At 44.2% G+C, this 25,949-nt stretch overlaps 1 protein-coding gene across 3 annotated transcripts in view; it reads left to right on the top strand.

The window, feature by feature from the left end:
* Window positions 1-25,949, top strand: part of DHX40 (DEAH-box helicase 40) — a 139,414-nt gene that overhangs the window by 62,531 nt on the left and 50,934 nt on the right. For all 3 annotated transcript variants that reach the window (XM_073572966.1, XM_073572969.1, XM_073572968.1), the window contains exons 9-11: window positions 7,372-7,458; window positions 8,550-8,732; window positions 13,093-13,173. In XM_073572966.1, coding sequence (XP_073429067.1) covers window positions 7,372-7,458; window positions 8,550-8,732; window positions 13,093-13,173 — 351 coding nt within the window. The remainder of the gene's footprint in view (window positions 1-7,371; window positions 7,459-8,549; window positions 8,733-13,092; window positions 13,174-25,949) is intronic.

Raw genomic sequence — 25,949 nt, forward strand, 5'->3', positions numbered from 1 at the left:
CACATATGCAAATCCTGATATCAGGTGACAAAAGAGAGATTAAGGCTACTTTCACACATCAGGTTTTCGGCGTCAGGCGCGATCCGGCGTCGTGCCGGAACGCCGGATCCGGCAAATGTTTCGTAAAACCGGATGTGACGGATCCGGTTTTCTGCCGGATCCGTCTTTTTCTTGACAGACAAAACCGGATCCGTCTCATCCGTTTTTCTATCCGTTTTTCGACGGATTACGCCGGATCCGGTTTTTAAAATTGACCCTTGTGGCCTTCCGAACGGGATTGGCTACTGGAAAACTATATATAGCATGTTCCTACAGCCCTTCTTTGACAGGTTGTAGAGGAGAAAGTGCAGGTTGGAGAGAAGAGCAAGTTACTGGCGAAGATGGATGTTGTCATTGGAAATATTTTGAAGAATTTGGCGGATTTTACAGCGGAGGCAAATCGTTTGAGGGTGATTGTTCTGGAGAAGGAGAGAGCGAGACAGCAGCGCATCAGGCATCGTAGACGACGTTTGTGGATCCACCCCATCACAGCCAAGAGAATGACGCGTGGGGTCTATTCTACACTATGCATGGACCTTCGACGAAACCCGGATAAATTTTTTGGATACGTTAGGATGAAAATGAAGAATTTTGATTACTTGGTGGAGCGCATTGCACACCTCATAAGAAAAGCGGACACCTATTGCCGCTTCTCTGTTTCACCCGCAGAGCGTCTGATGGTGACTTTAAGGTAAGCCACATTTATTGGATATGATCGCATCAGAGCACACTTTCACTGCAATCTTGTTGGTGGTAGTTTGTATCTCCAAGTGTTATAGGTCAGTTTTGGTATGTAATGCTGTGATTTAAAACTAATTTATTGTTTTTTAATTCCCCACAGATTTCTTGCAACTGGAGAATCCCTTTCGTCACTGCATTTCCAGTACAGACTCGGGATTTCCACCTTATCTGGAATTGTGAAGTACACATGCCGTGCACTGTGGGACTCCTTAGCTGAAGAGTTTTTACCAGAGCCCACAACAGAGAGGTGGATTGAAATTGCTGACAAGTTTCAACAGATATGTCAGTTTCCAAACTGCTTGGGCGCTGTGGACGGGAAACATATCCGCATTGTAAAGCCAGCTGGATCGGGATCGGAATATTTCAATTACAAGAAATATTTTTCAATTGTCCTCATGGCCATCGCTGACGCGGAATACAAATTTATTGCGGTTGATATTGGGGCCTATGGCCGCTCCAATGACTCTCAAGTTTTCAAACTGTCTGCCATGGGGCGTAAACTGTATGGAAACACCTTCCAGTTCCCACCACCTAGACCGCTGCCGCAAACATCTGGTCCACCTATGCCATTTGTCTGTGTAGGGGATGAAGCCTTCCAGCTGTCAGAACACCTTTTGAAACCGTACTCTAGCAGAGGATTGACAAGAACAAAACGCATTTTTAATTACCGCCTCACAAGAGCAAGAAGAATGGTTGAATGTACCTTTGGTATTCTGACAGCCAAATGGCGGGTCCTATTGACTGCGATCAACCTCAAGACAAACTGTGGACGAGGTGATCAAAGCGTGCGTGGTACTCCACAATTTTGTTATCTGCAAGGAACCCATTTCCATTGAGGACACCTCTGAAGAAACCACCTTGCAAGATTACCATGACATTACCACTAGAAGTTCTGTGACGGTTTCAGTAATGAGGGACAATTTTGCACTATACTTTATGTCACCTCAAGGCAGAGTACACTGGCAGGATGACAGAGTGTGAAAGATTTGTGCCCTTAACCAAACTTGTGTACCTTCTGTACCAACCAAAGTTGGCTATCTTGTCATGGTCTCTATTTTTAGCTTTAGGCCACAGGTGTGTACCTGGTTGTGTTTTATGCAAAGTATTTCACCTTTTAACAAAAGTTGTGTACATTGTTAGGAAATCACCAACAATAAACACAACTTTTTATTTGAAATACTTTGCTTCAAACACAACCAGGAACACAACTGTGGCAAAAAGCTAAAATTTACCCACAGTTATATACCTAGTTTTGAATACCATTTCACCTTTTAAATACCCTGTATTTAACCTTTTTCGCCGCAGAAAGAAATGACAGACAACCAGTGTAAAATAATTTAACTTTTATTGAAAAATGTTTTTTTTAGTAAACTTTTTTAAAATTTTAATAAACTTGTTTAATAAAACTTTGAAACTATAAAACTGAAACCATAAAACTGGTCATTTTTATTTAAATACACACATTATAAATCTGTGTAGTGTGTGGTGGAAATACTGCTGTAGGGGCTGCGGGACACTTCGACACTGGGAGTGTGGAGAGAGGACTGGGATCGTGGTGGGGAAGGAACAGTTAGAGGTGAAGGTGTGGAAAAAACTACAGAATGGGTGGACATGTGGGAAGCAGAAGAGGTGGTGGGTGGTGGAGTGGAGGGTTGGGCAGGGACTGTAGGAGCAGATGATGTTGATGGCAAGTTGTATGGGGAAGGAGTTTGGTACGGGGCAGGTTGCTGGAAGTGGGGAGATGTCTGGTACGGGGCAGGTTGCTGGAAGTGGGGAGATGTCTGGTACGGGGCAGGTTGCTGGAAGTGGGGAGATGTCTGGTACTGGGGAGGTTGCTGGTACTGGGGAGTTTGCAGGTACTGTGGAGGTTGCTGGTACTGGGGAGGTTGCTGGTGCTGGGGAGGTGGATGGTGCTGGGGAGGTGGATGGTGCTGGGGAGGTGGATGGTGCTGGGGAGGTGGATGGTATGTAATAGGAGGGGGAGGATGGAAAGTGGCTGGAGGTGGATGGTATGTAATAGGAGGGGGAGGATGGAAAGTGGCTGGAGGGGGTGTAGATGTAATAGGAGGGGGAGGATGGAAAGTGGCTGGAGGGGGTGTAGATGTAATAGGAGGGGGAGGATGGAAAGTGGCTGGAGGGGGTGCAGGTGGAGGAACTACTGTGGTGGGAGGAGGAGGTTGGGAGGTAACTTGCTGGAGAGCAGCGTGGCATGAATGCATTACATGCATCTGCTGGGCAGGAGAGAGCGTTTCCATGCGTTCCACAACAGACCTGAAAAAGGTGTGGTTTGGCGAAGATCTTGCTTCTGAATGCATGGTTTGCAGAAGTGTCTTCACCTCCAGAATGCTGGAGTTGATCTGCTGATAGCCTGCGGAGATTTGCTCTGACAAGACTTTTAGACAGTTCTGGAAAGATGCATTCAGATGCAAGAACTCTGGCGCATAAGTCTTTTCCTGACCCCTCTGCCGCTGCCGCCCAGTACCCGCAGGTGTACTAGAGGTGGCAGGGGCAGAAGGGTGGGGTAAAGGGAAAGCGATCTCCTCACCAGCAGCTTCATGTAATGTAGGCGGCCACGATGCTCCTGTGCTGGTGGATGGGACAGATGGGTCGAATGTGTGGGAAGGCTGGGAAGGTGCAGATGTACCGGGGCGGTCGAAGTGTCCCTCGGTGCCGGTCTCCTCAGGGATCGCCTCAGAAGGGTCCAATCGTGCAGGCTCCCGAGTGCTGCTCACCGTGCTGTGGAATAAAGAGAAAAAAACACAATTAAAATACTGACATGGTATGGCCCTGGCTGAAAAAAAAATTTACATCTAACATTTTTTTTCACATGTGGTGTGTAATATTTACCTTCTGGTGACCATTGTTTCCCGGAGGAACGACAGGGCTTCTGCGTACTTGTACTTGCTCCTGCATCCTCCAGATCCACTCGGGGCCCGCATCTCTTTATTGAACTCCTTCTTGAAACGATCCCTCACAGACCGCCACCGATTCACAATTCTGTTCCCTGAAACGAGAAAGGAGTGGTTAGTATACAACATCAGTGTTTCACAAACTCCAGTCCTCATGGTCCCCAGGGGTCATGTTTTCAGGATTTCCATAGTAAATAGAAATCCTGAACACATGATCCGTGGGGACCACGAGGACTGGAGTTCGGGAAAGACTGGTTTACATCAAGCAACCGGTACTGTATATACTTACGCTCTGTAATCTGGGCCCGAACATCGAGGTCCTCCCAGCGGCCTACAAGGAGCGAACAGATTTCCTCCCAGAGTCGTCGGGTAACGATAAGGTCAGCGTGGCGGCGGTCAGCCATATTCCAGAGCGGCTCCCTTTCTCTGACGAGATCGATGAGGTGGTCCACATCGAGTCCTCCATCCTCACCGTCAGAGTCGGGAGCACGCTGTGAAGGCTGTTAAAGAAAAAGACAAAAATAACATAATTAGCCTCCACATAAGAAATGAAATAAAAAGTGCAAAAAAACAAAGCAAAAATATTTATACTTACACGCTGGTGACCGCCGCGTTGCTGTCGCCGACGACCCTGGGAGGCACTGCGATGACCTCTTGGCCGAGCACCAGATTGGGAAGACTAGAGAAGAAAACAAAAAATGTTATGTCTTTGGATGTAGGCATTTGTTTGCTGTGTGTGGTCTGCAGAACATTGTTTTCTTTGTGTTGTGTGTAGTGTGATGTTGTGTTTCTGCGTTTGATGCAAAAAACTTACCAATTGTGAGCCACTCCAGGTGTCTGTCCACCCCTTCCTTCTTCTTCTGGGAGCTCCTCTTCATCTTGTGATTCCTGTTTTGAAATAAAAGGCAATGAATAGACATATATTACAGAGAAGATGGATTTTGGAAATAAAAACTTACCGTCAAATGCTGACGATGCGAGGGAGGGCTCCCAGACGATGATGTGCTGTCTTCCTGGTGGCCACACTCCATGCCTGTGGGTGGTGTTCCAGCTGCTGCCATTGCTGCTGCTGCTGCTGCTGCTGCATCTATTGGGCGGCTGTTGAATAAAGAGAAACAAAGGGCCAATGAATATCTTGATATTCAATAGCCCTAGTTTGGAGGAATGGGTGATTTGATAATTACCGTCTCTCATCTGCTGCTGGCCTCCCCTCCTCAGCATGTTCTATTTGCTGCTCCATTTGGGGTGGTGGTGGTGCTGATGGTGCTGCAGTGGTCTCCTGCTTCGCTTGGTTGCTTTCTTGGGTGGCATGTTGGGTGTGGCTGTGGGTCCCACTGTCTTGCTTTTATATATGTCTTGTGGGCAGAGCTACTGAGCATGCTCAGACCAAAAAACCGGATCCGGCGCATTGCGGCGCTCATAGGCTTTCATTGTGTGAAAAAGCCGGACGCGCCGGATCCGGCGTGTCCGGCTTTTTCGCCGGAGACAAAAAACGTTACAGTAGCCGTTTTTTCCAGACGCCGGATCGCGACACATTGCCGGATCCGGCGAAAACCGGATGAAACGCATGGCCATCCGGCGCGATCCGGCGCAAATGCAAGTCAATGGGGGGGAAACCGGATCTGGCATTGCATTTCGCCGGATCCGGTTTCTGTCAAAAGCGCCGGATCGCGCCTGACGCCGAAAACCTGATGTGTGAAAGAGGCCTTAGGCATAATGTCAATCCTATCTGTGGGTAATGAAAAGGGTAAGGAGGTAAAAAAAAAATTTTTAAATGAGACAATTGTAGTTAATCTGTTCGTTGAGGCCCTTAGGTGCGACCGTATCTAAATAAAAGATCCACTTAGCCTCACGTTGTAGCAACAACTGGTCCCAGTTACCTCCGCTCTGAGGTTTGAAAACCTTATCAATGGCCGTGCATATATATATATATATATATATATATATATATATATATATATATATATATATATATATATATATATATAACCTTTTGGTGAGATCTGTATTTTGGCAATCTGTGACAGAAATTGGCCTTTTTGCTTTCTTGGTAGTTGCATATTACAGCAAAAGCCACGGTCTGTAAACCGCTTACACACAGCAAAGAATCTCATTGTTGAAAGTAATTAGGAGAAGGGTGCAAAATAAATTCCAAGGCATTAGATATACCATGGAGCGCTTTGAGGATGGTCATCAAGATGTGGCTTAACTTTGGTGCAACTGTGACAGTATCTAGAACTGGATGTGCCTCAAAAATTAATGAAGACACCAAAAGAAAGTTGATCAGAGTGGCTGCCAAGAGGCCTACAGCAACATTAAAGGAGCTGCAGGAATTTCTGGCAAGCACAGGTTGTGTACTGCAGGTGACAACAATCTCCCGTATTCTTTATGTGTCTGGCCAGTGGGGTATGGTGGTTAAAATGAAATCTTTTGCTTACAAAGAAAAACATCAAGCCCAGATGTGTTTTACTAAAACCTACATCAAGTTTTCCAAACGCATGTGGGAGAACCGTGTTCTGGTCTGATGGTTGAACTTTTTGGCTATAATTCCAAGTAAAACATAGTGGAGGCAGCCTTTATGCTTTGGGACTGTTTTTCGGCAGCTGTAACTGAGGCTGTAGTCAAAGTGGAGGGGATTATGAACAGTTCAAAATGTATGTCAATTTTGCATCAAAATCTTCAGGCCTCTGTTACAAAGTTGAAGATGAAAAGGGAATCCACCTTTCGGAATGACAGTAGCATACCTTCAAATCAGCAAAAGAATGGCTTCGCCAGACGTAAATTACAGTTTTAGAATGGCCCAGAACCAAATCCAATTTGAAATCTGTTGGTTGATCTGAAAAGTGCTGAACCCAGGAGATACCCTCATCATCTGGCAGATTTGGAACACTACTACAAGGACTAGTGGGTAAAGATTGGCAGTTCTAGATGTGTCATGCTAATAAATTCCTACCCAAGAAGACTGAATGCTGTCATAAATTCAAAGGTACTTCAGCAAAGTAGTAGTTTAAGGGTGTCCTTATTTATGGAACCCTATTTTTTTTTTAGTTAATTTTTCAACACAAAAAAAAATCAACTTTGTGTGTCATGAAAACTGGAAAAATTTCTTTGGTGCAATTTTTTTTTTTTACATAGAAAAAAAACCTTTGCTCTTTAACAGGGGTGTATATACACGTGTGTATGTATGAGTCCTTCACCTTCAGACATTTATGGCATAGCTCATAGGTATCCCATAAATGTCTGAGCATGTTTGCATCTAGTCTTGGCCACACATTTGTACCACTGAAACTCTGAAAAATGGGATTTGGACGCTCACTCAGTGGAACCATAGACTTACCTTAAATTATCAAATGAAGTGACAAGCATACAACTTCATTTTTTGGGGGGTTATATCCTTATTTGAAGTTTCAAATATTAGTGCAGTAGACTATATTATTGTTCTGAATATGACTAAAAAAAGCTCATAGTCCTCCAAAGTTGCATTTTTTTTAATCCATTTGCTAATTTATGTCTATGCTTTTTGGGGGACACATGAGAATCTTGGTTTTTGTGATTTCAGACAGAAACCTCCAACAGAATCACAAATGTGTAGCTGAAAGGTGATGTGAACCCGGTTTAATGTAGATTTTGGATATGTACCCTGTTTAAAATTTGAGAACTTATGTTTTTGTTTTTTTTTCAGGTATGTAATAGATAGCGGATTTGTGAAACAGTTAAACCATAATCCTAGAGCTGGTCTGGATGTGTTGGAAGTTGTGCCAATTTCAAAGTAAGTAAAATGGAATATCATAATTATTTTATATTATTACTAGCTGAAGAGCCCTGCGTTGCCTGGGCATAGTAACCAACTGTGGTTAGTTATAACAAATTATAATGATTATATTGCACATAAAAACCGTGTATCTAATCCTTTTCTGTGTGATACTGCCTGCTGAGCAGTGAATCTAATCCTCTCCTGTGTGATACTGACTGCTGAGCTGTGTATCTAATAATATTCTGTGTGATACTGTGTGCTGAGCTGTGTATCTAATCCTATCCTGTGATACTGCCTGCTGAGCCGTGTATCTAATCCTCTCCTGTGTGATACTGACTGCTGAGCCATGTATCTAATCCTATCCTGTGTGATACTGGGCTCCCCCTGCAGTCTGTGTCAGAGGGTGATCTGTGTTGGCACGGTAATAAATTGTGTTATTTCCAGCTTTACAGAAGGACAATAACACCATAGAAATGATAAGAATAATAGGCCTCAGTTACCACAACTATCTACAAAGAAAACTGTTGCTGATAGCAACCAATCACAGCTCATTTTTCATCTTTTAAACATCTCTGGGACAGCGTGGCGAGTTTTGAGTGGCGACTTTTGTGTTTCGACTTTTATGTGGCGATGTATGTGCAGTGAAATGTGTGCTGAGGGTGGTATTTGTGTTGAAGCACGTAGTAGTGTGTGGCGCATTTTGTGTGTGTGTTCATATCCCCGTGTGTGGTGAGTATCCCATGTCAGGGCCTGTACAGTATATACTGTTTGGCGCCATCGCTCTCATTCTTTAAGTCCCCCTTGTTCACATCTGGCAGCTGTCAATTTGCCTCCAACACTTTTTTCCTTTCACTTTTTCCCCCATTATGTAGATAGGGGCAAAATTGTTTGGTGAATTGGAACGCACGGGGTTAAAAGTTTGCCTCACAACATAGCCTAGGATGCTCTCGGGGTCCAGACGTGTGACTGTGCCAAATTTTGTGGCTGTAGCTGCGACGGTGCGGATGCCAATCCCGGACATACACACATACATACACACACACCCACATTGAGCTTTATATATTAGATGAGCATTTTTTATAAAATATTTATTTTGTTTTCTAAAGAAGTGAAGCAGCACAGAGAGCTGGCAGGGCTGGTAGGACAGCTCCTGGAAAATGCCATCGGATTTACAGTGAGGAGTTCTGGGACAAATGTATGCTAGACCACATGATCCCCGAGATTAAGCGAACAAGCCTAACATCTGTCATTCTGACCCTTAAATGCCTGGAGGTAAATGATGTAATCAGGTAATCCAATGTTTCCTTAAATATGTTATCTTACCTTAGACTGGTACCCTTGTTGTAAGATTATCCCTGGAATGTTATGTGACGGTGGCCACATTAATGCAAATATTGTCCTAATTCCTTTCACCCCTTTATGACCTCAGCAGTACTAGTACATGATCGTGGGTCACCGGTTCGTTGGCATGACAACCAGAGGTCTCCCAGATTGCTATGAGCGCCGCCTATTGGTCAGCGCTCATAGCAAGTGAGTTATTCTACTACATAGAGGCGATCTATCTAGCAGAGCCGATTGGGCTATGGCAGCTTCTAGTATCCCATGTAGACTATTGAAGCATGCCAAAAGTAAAAAAAAAATGTTTTTAAAAATATTAAAAAAATAAAAAATATGTAACAGTTTAAATCGCACCCTTTCGCCCCTTTCCAAATTAAAACAATAAAAAAAAATAAAAACTTACACACATGACCTGAAGAATAAAGCTGCCTTATCAATTTTACCACGCACGGAACGGATTAACCCCCCCCCCCCAAAAAAAAAAATAAATAAATAAATAAAGCAATTCCTACCTTGTTCGTTTTTGTTTATCGTGCCTCCCAAAAATCGGAATAGAAAGCAATCAAAGTATGTCATAAGCCTGAAAATAGTAACAATAACGTCCACTCATCCTGCAAAAAAGTCCTCACTTTTTCAGCCGAAATATGGAAAGATTATAGCTCTCAAAATATGGTGATGCAAAGCCTATTTTTTGAAGAAGGAAAAAAAAAAAAAAAAAAAAAAGCGTCTTTTAGTGTGTGACAACAGTCATATGTCATGATCCATGCTGGATCATGACAGATAAAAGCACATGTAACCTTTTTTTTTTTTCCTTAAGCTGTGTGCTTAAGTTTGGTTTTGCCCCCGGTTGCCACTAGGATTATTACACAGTGGTGTCTTTTGTTCTAGTTTGCCCCCCGGTGGTGGTGAGCGTCATTGCACTCTGGTTTCTTTAGTGCATGTGATTATAAAGCAGGTAATTGCTCTGGCTCTGCTATAAAAGAGTGTCAGGTGTTGCAATCACTGTTGGTGATAGTGTTCATTTCAACCATCCTTGGTGGAGGAAGGATCTAGAGAGAGGTCCTGGCAGCTCAGTCAGAGCCCTGGTGTGAAAGGAGTCAGAGGGGATTTCCTTGCAGCTCTGACAGAGCTTGGTGGCAGTTATTCAGGAGGAAAGCTGCATTCTGGTGGTGGACTCTGTTGCTGGGAGCAAGAGCAACAGAGCAAAGCTAAGTGGTGTTTCCCTGTTTGTATTTTTCCCTGGAGTGAATTAGTACAGCGGTGGGGCCAGTGCCTGCACCACCCAGCTCTCTAGCAAGGGATAGGTGTAGGGTGTGCTAGGGTGACAGGTATCCTGTTCGGCGCCCGGTGCGGAACCGGCCTAGGGAATGTTAGGAGTGTGAGGGAAACTGGCTCAGGGGAGAGCAGGAGGTCTCCACGTCCCCGTTCCCTATTGCAGGGCCCACCGTTGTAACTGTTTCCCCTTCCCCCGTGTCTTGTTGTTTTAGTTACCGGCCTGCGGGCCGTGTCACACAGGACAGATTCACGTGCCGTGTCTTGTTGTTTCAGTTACCGGCCTGCTGGTCGCGTCACACAGGACGGGTCCACGTGACACCAAACATATAAACCCGTTATAAATCTGGTATCACAATAATCACACCTACCCTATGCATAAAGTCTTCTAATCACTTATACTGCACGAGGAACACCATAAAAAATAAATAGAACCAATTATTCACCTGTTTACTTTTTTTTCATTCTGCCTCTCAAAGATCGCAGTAAGGCTTGGCTCACCTTTTTCCTGCGCTCTACGCTGAGTGCTTACATCGGGGTTTCCATGTACGTCTCTGAAATATGTGATTCAGACAGACCTGTGGCAGAAGTTTCCCTATAATCTGGCAGATGGAGACACTATTGATGCCGTCTGGGATGCCATCTGACCTGTGATCCAGCGGTGTCCGCCGTTTTATTGGGAGTGCATAAAAGTGCTGTCGGCCACTGTTTTGTGCACCGCTTAACAGAGCTGCCTCATTATAGTGAGTGCCTCCCTCAGGGGCTTCATATGAATTACATCACATTTAAAGGGAAACCTCAATATAAGTGCTCAGTGTCCAGTGCCGCTTAAATGTGATCCAAGATGTTATGTAAAATGTTCCTAAAAAACATTTCAACTCAATCCATAAAAAAAGCAAGTCCCCACTCTGGTCCATCATCTGCTAACGGAAATATAGGGGACTTCCATGTTACTGCTTCCACAAAGACTCTGAAAAAGCTAAATGGCATTCGTCCCCCAATAGAAATTTGGTAAATTCTGTGCTCTCAAATCCAAATGTCCCCCTCCCTTCTAAGCCCCAGTGTGTCTAAACTGCAGTTAGTGTCCACATTTTTGTAGAGATGAGAACCCACCTAATTTTTATCTTCATGAGCTGGACACAATGTATTGGTCACTACATCATACTGGTCACTGCAACGTACTGGGCACTACACTGCTGCTTGTTTCTGGAAAACATTCATGGAGTCAAAATCGTTACAACACCTGTAGATAAATTCCCAAAGGGGTATCATTTCCAAAATGGGGTCACGTGAGGGGGTTTCTTTTCTTCCAGCACTTATGGGCTCTGTATATGGAGTCTGCAAACTATTATAGAAAATTTGGCGCTCCATGATGCTTCCTGTATTACAGTACTGCTTAGCCATACAGCCAGACTCGGGATGGAAGGAGCACTATTTGCCAATAGTACTACGTCCCTCCTGAGTCTCGCTGTATGGCTAAGCAGGACTGTATAGCCACATATGGAGTATTTGCACATTCAGCAGAAATTGTGGGACACATTTTTGTGCCATTTTTACCCATTTCCCACTGTGAAAATGTAAAATCTGGGGCTAAAAAAAAATTTTGGAGGTAAAAATGTAATTAATTTTTCTTCATTGCCCAATGGTATAAAATTCTGTGACTCTTGTGGTGTCAATATGATCTTTGCACCCATTCATTGACTGGTGTAGTTTTTAAAATCGAGTCTCTTTTGGGGAGGTTATGCTGTTTTGGCACCTCATTGGCTCTGCCAGTATGACATGGCACCCTCAAACCAGTCCAGTAAAATGTGACGCCAATATGGCTCTTCTTCCCTTCTAAGCGTTGCTCTGTGCTTCAAAACTAGTGTTTGACTACATATGGGGCATCGGTGTACTCAGGAGAAATTGCACAATAAATTTTGCGGTCTATTTTTTTTCCTACTATCCTTGTGAAAATAAAAAAATGGGGCTCAAATAACATTTTTTGGGGGAAATGTTTGAATTTTTTTTAATTTTCATAGCTCTACGTTATAAACTTCTGTGAAGCAGTTGGGGGTTCAAGGTGCTCACCCACATCTAGATACATTCCTTGAGGGGTCTAGCATCCAAAATGGTGTCACTTCTGGTGGTTTTCCACTATTTAGGAACATCACGGGCTCTCCAACGAGACATGACACTTGCAGATCATTCCATCAAAGTCTGCGTTCCAAAACGTCACTTTTCTGAGCCCTGCCGTGAGCCTAAACAGTAGTTTACCCCACATATGGGATATCAGCGTACTCAGGAGAAATTGCACAACAAATTTTCGGGTCAATTTTCTCCTGCTATCCTTGGGAAGATAAAAAAAAATTGGGCTAAATAATATTTTTGTGGGAAAAGCTTTTTTTTTTTTTTTTATATATTATAATTCTTATTTTCACGGCTGTGAACCACCTGGGGGTTTAATGTGCTCACCACACATCTAGATAGGTTCTCTCTCTTGGCCGTGCTTTCTTGCGCTCGCTCTTTTCTATGCTCACTCGCTCTGACACTTTCCCTCTTTCACTTTCTCACACTTTCTCTCACGCTTTCTCAAGCTTTTGCCCTCAAGCTTTTGCGGTTTCTCTCGCGTGCTCTGTAATGTGTTCACTCTGGTGCACGCTAGCTTTGCGCTTTCTCTCACGCTCTCTCAAGCTTTTGATCTCTCTGGCACGTGCACTCTTGCTGTCTTGTGCTCTTGTTCTTTCTCGCTCGCTACTGGTATTTCCCTCTCCCTCCCTTTCTTTTGTACTTTTTCATTCATTTTCTCTCTTTATATTGACTCTCTTTTTCTTTCTTTCTTTCACTATCATTAAAGCGCCATTCCAATTGAGACAAGCTAAATTTAGTTGGGCTTCAAAATTACACAAAGGCTTTGATTCATCAAAGTGTGTTTGGTGTCATAAAATATTTTGATATGTAGCAAATTGTTTGCACAAGACAGGCATGCACAACACCAGTCTTAATGAAACAAGGTCATGGTATCTGATTTGCATTATTGATGTCTAATGTTATATGCAGGTTTCCCTACTTGGATCCACCTGAAGAGAGATTTATTTTAGAAGCCCTTAGGAAGCTCTATCAATGCAGTGCAATTGACAGGTGATATAAACTTTCTAACTAATATAGGCATATTAATATGTATTATTAACATTACAGCTTGCCATGTCTCATTAATACAGTTTATAGGAAACCACACAGGTCCCCCGTGCTCCCAGAACCACTAGCAGTTGTGTTCACTTATCTAAATTCCCTGCCTGGCAGTCCCTTTATTACATTAGACATATATATATACATACTTACTTCCTGGCGCCGCTGGAGTGGCAGCCTTTTACAGTAGCTCCTTCTTTGATCTCCTTTTTTCTATTTTCTATTTTTCCTTTTCTCTTTTTTTTTTATTGTTACTCCAAAGGGACATTGCACTACGGAAAACCATAAGAGGACCTGGACCTTTGATGGACTTTTTACCTTGTTTTTACTTGGATCTATTGTGTTGGGAAATCCAGGAACTGAACAAGACCCTATTGTCTACTCCAGAGAAGCTATACTGCTGCTTAGGGATACAGCAAGGCAGCATACTAATAATAGACCAGAGGACATTCCACCAGAAATAAGGAAGACTAAGAGAAGAGGTTGCAGAGCTGGAGCCCTCAGGAAAGCTAGAAGAAGGCGCTATAGACCTGCTCTTCCCTCCGTCATGATGGGCAATGTGAGATCACTCGGGAATAAGATGGACGAACTGTCGGCGCTGACCAGACATCATCGGGAATTAAGGGAATGCAGCATGTTGCTGTTTACAGAGACCTGGCACACCGAAGGTATTCCGGACACTGTTGTCTCGGATGGCTTTAAACTCATTCGCGCGGACAGGACAAGGGAGAGCGGTAAGAGGAAAGGCGGAGGGCTGGCGATATTTGTGAATGATAGATGGTGTGACTCTAGGCACATCGTGGTCAAAGAGCAAACATGCTGTAAGGACATAGAGCTATTCGCTGTGGGCATGAGACCTTTTTATTTACCGAGGGAACTATCGCATGTAATCATGATGGCTGCATATGTCCCCCCTTCTGCGAAAGCTGATGCCGCCACTGAGGTCCTACAATCCACAGTGAGCATGATGCAGTCCCTTCACCCCCAAGTACTCCTTCTGGTTTCGGGAGACTTCAATCATGTGTCTCCAGCATCCATACTACCCAGTTGCACACAGTATGTTACCTGCCTCACTAGAGACAACAAAACATTGGACTTGTTCTTTGCCAATGTGAGAGGGGCATATGCCTCGTCAGCCCTACCGCCCCTTGGAAGATCGGATCACAACCTAGTGCACCTCCAACCCGTGTACAAGCCACTTGTACAGAGAGAACCTGCTGTCACTCGAACAGTGAGGATATGGACTGAGGAGAGTGATGATCCTCTGAGAGACTGCTTTGAAACAACCACTTGGGAAGTGCTGCAAGATTCCTATGGTGATGACATGGATGGTCTCACACACTGTATAACGGACTACATTAATTTCTGTGTAGACAACACGGTACCCACAAAAGTAGTGAGGTGCTTCTCTAACAAACCATGGATCAGCCCCGGAATAAAAGCTCTTCTCAAAGAGAAGAAGTTGGCCTTCAGATCAGGTGACAAGGGCAGGCTGCGAGAGGTGCAGAAAAATCTGAAGAATCTAATCAGGCAGGGAAAGGCTAATTATAAGAGAAAAATTGAACTGAAACTGTCACAGAAAAGGATCCATGAAGTCTGGGAGGGTCTAAAGTCTATATCTGGGCATAGACAGACTGTCTCCAGGATGGTTGTAGATAAAGAGGGGCTTAATGAACTTAATCTATTCTTTAACAGATTTAATCACACACTGGCTGCTCCTGCCCCTGCATACCATTCACACCTCTCTGCTACAATAACCTCACCCCCTGCTGCAACTTGTCAACTGAGCCAGGGTCTGTTCTTCACAAGTACCCAGGTTGCAAAAGAACTGAATAAGATCAAAGTTTTGAAGGCTGCAGGTCCTGACGGCATCAGTGCAAGACTAATCAAAACCTGCGGGCACCAGCTGAGTGAGATCATTACATATCTGTTCAAAATGAGCCTGAGAATGGGTATAGTACCACAACTGTGGAAATTATCGTGTGTGGTACCGGTTCCGAAGAAACCTTATCCGAAAGACCTTAATGACTATAGACCTGTAGCATTGACATCACACCTGATGAAGGTATTAGAGAGATTGGTTCTCGCACGTCTCCATCCTCTAGTGAGCTCGGATATGGACCCTCTCCAGTTTGCCTACAGGCTGGGCATTGGTGTGGATGATGCCATTATCCACCTTCTAGATAGGACTCTCTCTCACCTGGAGAAACCTGGGAACACTGTGAGAATAATGTTCTTCGATTTCTCTAGTGCTTTTAACACCATACAGCCAGGTCTACTGAGAGACAAGCTGGACCTTGTTGGTGTGGACCTCCAACTCTCCACCTGGATCTTTAACTACCTCACGAACCGACCTCAGTTTGTAAAGGTTCGGGACAGTGTGTCAGACACGGTGATCTGCAATACAGGGGCACCTCAAGGTACAGTTCTTGATCCTTTTCTCTTCACATTGTACACTGCGGATTTTAGGTGCAACTCATCTAGCTGCTACTTGCAGAAGTATTCTGATGACTCTGCAATAGTAGGCCTCATCACAGGAGGTGATGAAAGAGAGTACAGAGACAATAACCAAGCTTTTGTGGAGTGGTGTCAGAGGAACCACCTTAGGATTAATTCCGGGAAGACCAAGGAATTGGTGGTGGACTTTCGCAAGGGCAAAAATCCACCAGTAGTGGTGAACATTCAGGGAAATGACATTGAGATAGTCGACACCTATAAGTACCTTGGTGTGATCCTCAATAATAAGCTTGACTGGGCCCATCACTTGGATGCAGTGTACAGGAAGAGCCAAAGCAGGCTTTATCTGCTCAGAAGGCTGAGAGCCTTCAGAGTTAGAGGGGCACTCCTTGCATCCTTCTTCAACTCTGTTGTGGCATCAGTCATCTTCTTTGGTGTGGCGTGCTGGGGTAGTGGCATATCAACCAGGGATAGGAATAGGCTGGACAAACTGATTAGAAGGGCCAGCTCTGTCCTGGGATGCCCCCTTGACCCAGTTCAGGAAGTAGGCGACAGGAGGATACTGGCCAAGGTGAGCTACATGGTGCAGAATGATTCCCATCCCATGCATGAGACCGTGACAAAGATGTGCAGTACTGTCAGTGACCGGCTACTTCATCCTAAATGTGAGAGGGAGCGCTATCGAAAGTCCTTCCTTCCTGCTGTAGTTAGGCTGTATAACCAGCACTGTCCAAAACGGAGAACGACCCAAACAGTGAACTGATAGATCCAAAGTTGTGACAGTCCGGTTACATTTTTTTTTTTTTTTTTTCTTTTTCCCCGTATATGTACCTACCTACTGTCAATGTAATGCCTTTATGCATCTGTATCTGTACTGGTTCCTGCCTTGCTGCGCTCTGAATTTCCCCATGGTGGGACGATTAAAGGATTATCTTATCTTATAAACAGATCTTTAGAAAAAGTATCTCTAAAGTCCGTTTATGATATATATATGATATTGATATATATGAAATATTGATAGATAGTATGTATGATATGACAGCACAGTGACAGTTATTAGAACTGCAGCCTTGCAGCGCTGGGTTCCTGGGTTCAAATCCTACCAAGAACAACATCTGCAAAGAGTTTGTTTGTATGTTCTCCCCGTGTTTGTATGGGTTTCCACCATGTAGACCGGTTTCCTCCAGAGACATACTGATAGGGAATCTAGATTGTGACTTCAATGAGACAGTTATGATGTATGTAAAGCGCTGCGTAATATGAGAACGCTATATAAGCAAAGCATTATAAATAATGATATGTAATTGAACCCTTTGACTAGACGATTGGACGTTAGTTTCTCTAGACTAGTCAGCCCACTTAGCTGTTATCATGCCCCTGTGGGTTTGACAACAACAAGAGCCTGCATCATTGCCAGCGCTATACAGATCACGCACATGCGCGCGTCTTTGGGCATGTGCACACGTTGCGGATTTGCTTTTGTAAAAATCTGCGCAGATTCTTCCTGTCTTGACAGAAAACGCAGTTGAAAATCCGCGTGTTTTTGATGCAGATTTTCATGTGGATTTGCAAGCTAAATAAAGATATATCATTTAACAAAAAAAAATTGTGAAGTAATTTCCTTGTCCAAACCCTTCTTTTACATTCTCCATTGAAGACCATAATATCATTACATATCATGTTCAAATATAATGTTTACACACAAAAATAAATATAAGTGAATATAATGTGTGTATGTATATGTATATATATGTATGTATGTGTGTATATATATATATATATATATATATATATATATATATATATATATATATATATATATTTATTATACACACACACACATACACAGTGCCTTGCGAAAGTGTTCGGCCCCCTGGAACTTTTCAACCTTTTCCCACATATCATGCTTCATACATAAAGATACCAAATGTAAATTTTTGGTGAAGAATCTACAAAAAGTGGAACACAATTGAGAAGTTGAACGAAATTTATTGGTTATTTTAAATTTTTGTGGGAATTAAAAAACTGAAAAGTGGAACGTGCAATATTATTCGGGCCCTTTATTTTTAGTGCAGCAAACTCACTCCAGAAGTTCATTGTGGATCTCTGAATGATCCAATGTTGTCCTAAATGACTAATGATGATAAATATAATCCACCTGTGTGTAATCAAGTCCCTGTATAAATGCACCTGCTCTGTGATAGTCTCAGGGTTCTGTTTGAAGCACAGAGAGCATCATGAAGACCAAGGAACACAACAGGCAGGTCCGTGATACTGTTATGGAGAAGTTTAAAGCCGGTTTTGGATACAAAATGATTTCCAAAACTTTAAACATCCCAAGGAGCACTGTGCAAGTGAAAAGTGATCATATTGAAATGTAAGGAGTATCATACCACTGCAAATCTACCAAGACCCGGCCGTCCCTCTAAACTTTATCTCAAACAAGGAGAAGACTAATCAGAGATGCAGCCAAGAGGCCCATGATCACTCTGGATGAACTGCAGAGATCTTTACTGAGGTGCGACAGTCTGTCCATAGGACAACAATCAGTCGTACACTGCACAAATCTGGCCTTTATGGAAGAGTGGCAAGAAGAAAGCCATTTCTCAAAGATATCTATAAAAAGTGTAGTTTAAAGTTTGCAACAAGCCACTTGGGAGACACACCAAAGATGTGGACGGTGCTCTGGTCAGATGAAACCAAAATTGAACTTTTTGGCAACAATGCCAAACAATATGTTTGGCGTAAAGGCAACACAGCTCATCACCCTGAACACACCATCCCCACTGTCAAACATGGTGGTGGCAGCATCATGGTTTGGACCTGCTTTTCTTCAGCAGGGACAGGGAAGATGGTTAAAATTGATGGGAAGATGGATGGAACCAAATACAGGACCAATCTTGAAGAAAACCTGTTGGAGTCTGCAAAAGACCTGAGACTGGGACGGAGATTTGTCTTCCAACAAGACAATGATCCCAAACATAAAACAAAATCTACAATGGAGTGGTTCACAAATAAACGTATCCAGGTGTTAGAATGGCCAAGTCAAAGTCCAGACCTGAATCCAATCGAGAATCTGTGGAATGAGCTGAAAACTACTGTTCAAAACAATTTCCATCAAACCTCACTGAGCTCAAGCTGTTTGCCAAGGAAGAATGGGCAAGAATTTCAGTCTCTCGATGTACAAAACTGATATACATACCCCAAGCGATTTGCAGCTGCAATCGCAGCAAAAGGTGGCGCAACAAAGTATTACGTTAAAGGGGCCGAATAATATTGCACGCCCCACTTTTCAGTTTTTGATTTTCCACAAAAATTTAAAATAACCAATAAGTTTCGTTCAACTTCACAATTGTGTTCCACTTGTTGTTGATTCTTCACCAAAAATTTACATTTGGTATCTTTTTGTTTGAAGCATGATATGTGGGAAAAGGTTGAAAACTTCTAGGGGGCTGAATACCTTCGCAAGGCACTGTATATGTATTTATATATGTACACAGTATGTGTGTGTATAATATATTATAATTATAGAATCATAGGGCCATCTGGTATGTTCCAGAGCTGTGTGAGTGATATATACAGCTCTGGCAAAAATTAAGAGACCACTTTCAAATGTTCAGTTTGTCTGATTTTTCTCTTTATACACCTCTGAAATGTCTCCGAATTTCAAAGCAAAAAATTCTGTATTTTTTTTTCTGACAAAGAATGATGGTCAAAGTTAAAAAAAAAACCCAGTGCTTTCAGACCTCAAATAATGCAAGAAAGCAAGTTCATAATAATTTTGAAACAACAATTCTAATGTTTTAACTCAGGAAGAGTTCCGAAATCAATATTTTGTGGAATAGCCATGATTTTTATTCACAGCTTTTATGCGTCTTGGCATGCTTGCCACCAGTCATTCACACTGCTTGTAGCGCAAAAATGTAAGCAATTCTTCTTTGGTTGATGGCTTGTGACTATCCATCTTCCTCTTGATTGCATTCCAGAGGTTTTCAATGGGGTTCAGATCTGGAGAATGGGCCGCCCGTGGCAGGGTTTTGATGTTGTGGTCTCTTAATTTTTTATATATCTGTCAGCCAGATGCCCTCATTAAGAAAATGGTACATAAAGAGTTAAATAAGACACACACAAAATCTGCGTCAAACGCAATATTTGTTTATTTTATAAAAAAATGTAAAAAAAAAATTTGGACTCCCGCATAATTTTCATAACCAGCAGAGGGAAAACTGAGGGCTGATGTTAATATTCTGGGTAGGAGCCAATATCCATGGCCCCTTCCCAGGCTATTAGTATCAGCTCACAGTTGTTTGCTTAGTCTTTACTGGCTAGTTTACAGGGGAACCCCAGAAAAAAATTGACATGGGGTCCCGCTATAAAATTGAACCAGCAAAGGCTAGGCAGACGGCTGCAAGCTAATATTAATAGCATAAGAAGGGGCCATGGATATTGCACCCCCAGGCTAAAAATATCAGCTCTCAGCTGCCCTAAAAATGACGCATCTTATAGATGCACCAGTTCTTGCATTTAGCCTCCGCTTTTCCCACTTGCCCTGTAGCGGTAGCAAGTGGGGTAATATTTGTGGGGTTGATGTCACCTTTGTATTGACATCAAGCCCACGGCTTAGTAATGGACAGGCGTCTATAAGATACCTATCCTATAGTTACATGGTAAATAAATATAGACACCCAGAATAAAATCCTTTATTTGAAATAATAACACAGACTCCTTTATTAATCTTAATTTAACATACTTGCTGCATCGCCTAATCCCCGAATCCCTCGATCTCCTGCAACAAAAATAAAATAAACCAACACAAATACTCCCTGTTACAACGTAGTCCTAAATAATGAGTGTCCCACGACGATCTCACGTGTAGAACAATCACATGGAGAGATGTGACTGCTCTACATGGCTCCGGTGATACACTGAGAGGTCATTAAAGTTTGTGCTGTCACTTTACGGCACCACTGCTGTGTGAGAATTTTCTCACGCAGCGGTGCCACAAGTAACAGCATGAACTCCGGTGACCTCTCACAGCGGCATAGTGATACAATGTGGAAGGATACCTCCTGTCACTGTATCACCAGAGCCATGTAGAGTAGTCAAATCTCCTGATGTGACTGTTCTATACGTGATATCGCCGTGGGACACTCGTTATTTAGGACTACGGCGGACCAGGGAGTATTTATGGTGGTTTATTTTTTTATTTTTAATACAGGAGATTGAGGGCATTGATGAATTCGGTGTTTGGTGATTAGCAAAGTGTTTGTTTTTTTTGTTTTACACTTGAACACAGTCACTGGATGATGGGACTACTATCCCATCATCGGCTCATGCTGTCACTGTCATATGTGATGCCAGACAGCCGAATGGGAGTAGTAGTCCCATCAGATGATGCATGACTACACACAGACAACCACAGACAGACACACACACAGACACCCGCAGACAGACACGGTCACGCACATATTCTCCGACCACACACTCTTCCTCCTCCCTATGTGCAGCGTTTTTGGCACGCAAATCCGCAGGTAATCCGCAGACCTTTTTACACCTGCTGTTTAGCTGCGAATTTGACTGACTCAGTGTAAGTCAATGGGTGCAGAAACGCTGCAGATCCACAAAAAGAATCGACATGCTGCAGAAAATAAAACGCTGCGAATCCGCGCTGAATTTTCCGCAGCATGTGCACACCAATTCTGAATTCCCATTGATTTACATTGGATGGGCAATGCATTGCAGATTTGGTGCAAATCCACGTGGAAAAAATTCTGCTGATGCGCATAAAAATCCGAAACGTGTGCACATAGACTTTATGCTCTCAAATCGTTGACCCTGAATCCGGCAGTACATATCCTGGCTTCAGAAAGGTGCACTGTGCATGATGAGAAGTACATAAGACTAAGGGGGTCTAGCCTGGTGAAACTAACGCCCCCACTAGTCAAAGGATTCATTTACATATCATAAACATACTGTAGAAATACTTTTTCTAAAGATCTGTTTGTGTCCAATGTAATAAAGGAACTGTTAGTCAGGGAATTTACATAGGTAGATACAACTGCTGGTGGTTCTGGGGGCGCGGGAGACCTGTCAGGAATCTATCACCCCATTTTAGCCCTATAAGCTGCGGCCACCGCCATCAGGGGCTTATCTACAGCATTCTGTAATGCTGTAGCTAAGCCCCGATGAAACCTGAAAGATAAGAAAAACACGTTAGATTATACTCACTGGGGGGCGGAGTCGGGTGCAGTGGGTGTCGAGGTCTGGTCCAGCGCCTCCCATCTTCCTACTATGATGTCCTCCTCCTTGCTTCTCCCTCTGCTCCTGCGCAGGCGTAGTTTATCTGCCCTGTTGAGGGCAGAGTAAAGTACTGCAGTGCGCAGGTGCCGGGAAAGGTCAGAGAGGTCCTGCGCCTGCGCACTGCAGTACTCTGCTCTGCCCTCAACAGGGCAGATAAAGTACGCCTGCGCAGGAGCCGAGGGAGAAGCAAGGAGGAGGACATCATGGTATGAAGATGGGAGGCGCCAGACAGGACTGCGACACCCATCGGACTGGACCGGACGCCCGGGTGAGTATAATCTAACTCTTTTTTCTTATCTTTCAGGTTACATCGGGGGCTTACAGCATTACAGAATAATGAGCGGGGCAGCAGCGGTGACGATGCATGCTTCAGACCAACAGGACCTGAAGCACATGACTGCTGGGGGCGTGGCCTAAGCTCCACAGAGCTAGGAGCTGAGGAAAACTCCTAGAAAGGTAACTACGGGACAAGTTACCAAGGGGCATAGACAGGGACATAAACCAGATAAAGCCGGGGTCAAAGCACGAGATCGCACAACAGTACCAAAGGGTTAGACAGAGCGGATAGTCAGGATGTAGCAATAGATCAGAAAACCAGAACGGGCAATAGACGGTACAATAGGGGCAAAGAGTAACGGAGTAACGATAGCCAAGTCAGGCGGTCAGAACCAGAGAAGACAATAGTACCAAAACATGAGACAGAGAACAGAGGGAGGGGACAGACCGGGTAATACACGGGAATCAAACAAGCAAATGCAGTATACAAGCACACCAGGGGTCAGACACACAGCCAGAATAACAGTATAGCTGACAGGGAATCCTAGTCTGGAGTGAGTATAAATACCCCTCCCAGATCCAAAGGTAAGCCAACCAAATTAACCCTGAGAAAACAGGACATTAACCATGTCCTAACCATGACAGTACCCCCCCTCTTAATGGGGGCCACTGGACCCCCAGGTTTCTCAGGGTATCTGGCATGAAAAGCCCGCACCAGTCGATCAGCGTGCACCGAGCTGGCCGGAACCCATGACCGATCCTCAACGGAATATCCCTTCCAATGAATAAGGTACTGAAGTCTCCAGCGCACCCACCGTGAATCAATGATGCGCCCTACCTCGTACTCCAGTTGAGCCTCTACCAGTACTAGTGGAGCCACGGATGAGGGATCTTCTCAAACTGTCCTCACAGGTTTTAATAGGGACCTGTGGAAGATGTTAAATATTTTGAAGGAGGTGGGCAACTGTAATCTGTATGCCACCGGGTTGATCACCTCTACAATCTTGTATGGGCCAGTAAATTTGGGGCCCAACTTCATAGAGGGTATCTTAAGTTTGATGTTACGGGTGGCCAACCAGACTTTTTCCCCCACTGTTAATGCAGGACCCAACCCCCTCTCAGGTACTCCGGAATGCCCTCCGGACTGACAGACGACACAGATACAGATTTTATCGGATTGACAAAAGGAACCGGGTTACAACACAGTAATCATTACATCCCCATCGGGTGATCTCCCCCTTCACCCAATCAATGAGAGGATTATGGCGTTGCAACCAGGGCATCCCCAATTACCAGTCCTGCAGGCAGATAATTCATAATGAAACAACTTAACTTTTCCACATGAGTGGAACCCATTTTCATAGAAAAAACTTCAGACATAAAGCAAATTCCATCTGGGGAAGAGGGGATGAATCCCCAGCCACAATTTTAACAGGGTCTTTTAACCTGACTGTCCCTATCTTATTAAGGCTGGTTTCACACTTGCGTTTTTTTTGCGCAAAAAAGCGCCTGCATTTTTTTTTCCTATCCTTTACATGGGTGCACATACACATGCGTTTGTATGCGCATGCGTTTTTTTGTAGTGTGTGCTCGGGCGCACAAAATGCTTCTTGTTGCATTTTTTGTGCGTCCGACTTGTCCCAAAAAAACGCATGCGCACGCAATGCGCACAAAATTCACCAACACCCATTATAGTCTATGGGTGCGCTGACGTGCGCATGGTAATGCGCACGTCAGTGCAAAAAAAGCATGCGTTTTAAAAAAAAAATGTGCAAAAAACGCATGATGCGTTTTTTATGTGCGTTTGCACTGCGCACGGTGCGCAGCGCAAAAAAACGCAAGTGTGAAAGTAGCCTAAGAGTCACAACTTTTGCATCAATCAGATTAATGGAGGAACCACAGTCAACAAAGGCGATAGTCATAACAGGACCGCCAGCAAGTTCCAAGTCAACCTGGAGCACCATCTTTGTACGTGAGAAAAAATGTACCTGGGAGTCTGGACAACCTCCTCGATTGTTGCCCAGACTCAGTCGTTTCTCTGATGGTTTCTCTGAAGAAGGGCAGGAGGGGCAATTCCTTTTCCAATGTCCAGAGGCTCTACAGTAAAAGCATAGTAGGTTGTCTCTACGGTGCCTTCTCTCTTTCTCCTTATCCGAGACCAACCCAACCTCCATGGGCTCAGATACAGGTGCAGTGTCACACAATTTGGGGTAGAAGGGAGACTCTTGTTGCATCATTCCTCTAGCACGGAGTCTTCGGTCCATACGGACCGCCTGCATCATGGCGTCCTCCAGGGTATCAGGAGGAGGATGTAACGCCAGAGCGTCCTGCAGACGGTCAGACAGGCCCCTGCGGAATAACCCCCTCAGGGCGGCGGCGTTCCAGGATACTTCGGCTGTCCAACGCATAAACTCTGAGCAGAACCATTCAGCAGAGTTCCTTCCCTGTGTCAAACTCATCACCATATCCTCTGCCAGACGCACTCTATCAGGCTCGTTCATATATGTGCCCCAGAGCCTCAAAGAACAGGTTCACAGACATACGTTGAGGAGAAGAGTAAGAGAGAGAGAATGCCCATGCCTGTGGAGCCCCCGGAAGTGGGGAAATGACAACCCCAACCCTCTGGAACTCGTCACCGGGCCTTAGAGAAAAAAAAAGCTTGCATCCTTCTCTGAAAGACATGAACTCCTTTTTATCCCCTGAGAAAGGATCTGGCAATTTGACCGGAGATTCGGGGGACGCTAATGACACATCTCTACCCCCAGAACTAGGAGCCCCTGCATCGACAGCCCCCTGTATAGTAACCACCAACTGTTGCTGGGTATGGGCCATCGCGCGCTGTTCCACATTGAGTTTATGGAACATTTGGGTCAGGTGCTTGACCTGATCAGCCAAAGCTTGTATAGGATCCATGAGGATAACACACTTTTTTTTTTTTTTTTCCTTCAAAGGAAAAAAAAAACTGGAAAGGTCAGCTATAATGTCAGGAACACCGCACTGCACTTGCTCACTAAGCCAGTGTGCGTGTCCGGAGTACAAAAACAGTGCTCAAAGATACCTGTGGAGCGGGGCAGCAGCGGTGACGATGCGTGCTTCAGACCAACAGGACCTGAAGCACATGACTGTTGGGGGCGTGGCCTAAGCTCCACAGAGCTAGGAGCTGAGGAAGACTCCTAGAAAGGTAACTACGGGACAGGTTATCAAGGGGCATAGACAGGGACGTAAACCAGATCAAGCTGGGGTCAAATCACGAGATCGCACGACAGTACCAAAAGGTTAGACAGAGCAATAGATCAGAAAACCAGAACGGGCAATAGACGGTACAATAGGGGCAAACAGTAACGGAGTAACGATAGCCAAGCCAGGAGGTCAGAACCGGAGAAGACAATAGTACCAAAACGTGAGACCGAGAACAGAGTGAGGGGACAGACCGGGTAATGCACGGGAATCAAACAAGCAATGCAGTATACAAGCACACCAGGGGTCAGACACACAGCCAGAATAACAGTATAGCTGACAGGGAATCCTAGTCTGGAGTGAGTATAAATACCCCTCCCAGATCCAAAGGGAGGCCAACCAAATTAACCCTGAGAAAACAGGACATTAACCATATCCTAACCATGACACTTGTCTTCTGCAAATGTTGTGTTTATACCATTTGTTCTTGATTTCATATCTTGAATCTGTGTAAATAT

The sequence above is a fragment of the Dendrobates tinctorius genome, unplaced genomic scaffold (genome assembly GCF_039654945.1).
Source record: "Dendrobates tinctorius isolate UK_male_01 unplaced genomic scaffold, ASM3965494v1 ptg000007l, whole genome shotgun sequence".
Taxonomy (NCBI): Eukaryota; Metazoa; Chordata; class Amphibia; order Anura; family Dendrobatidae; genus Dendrobates; species Dendrobates tinctorius.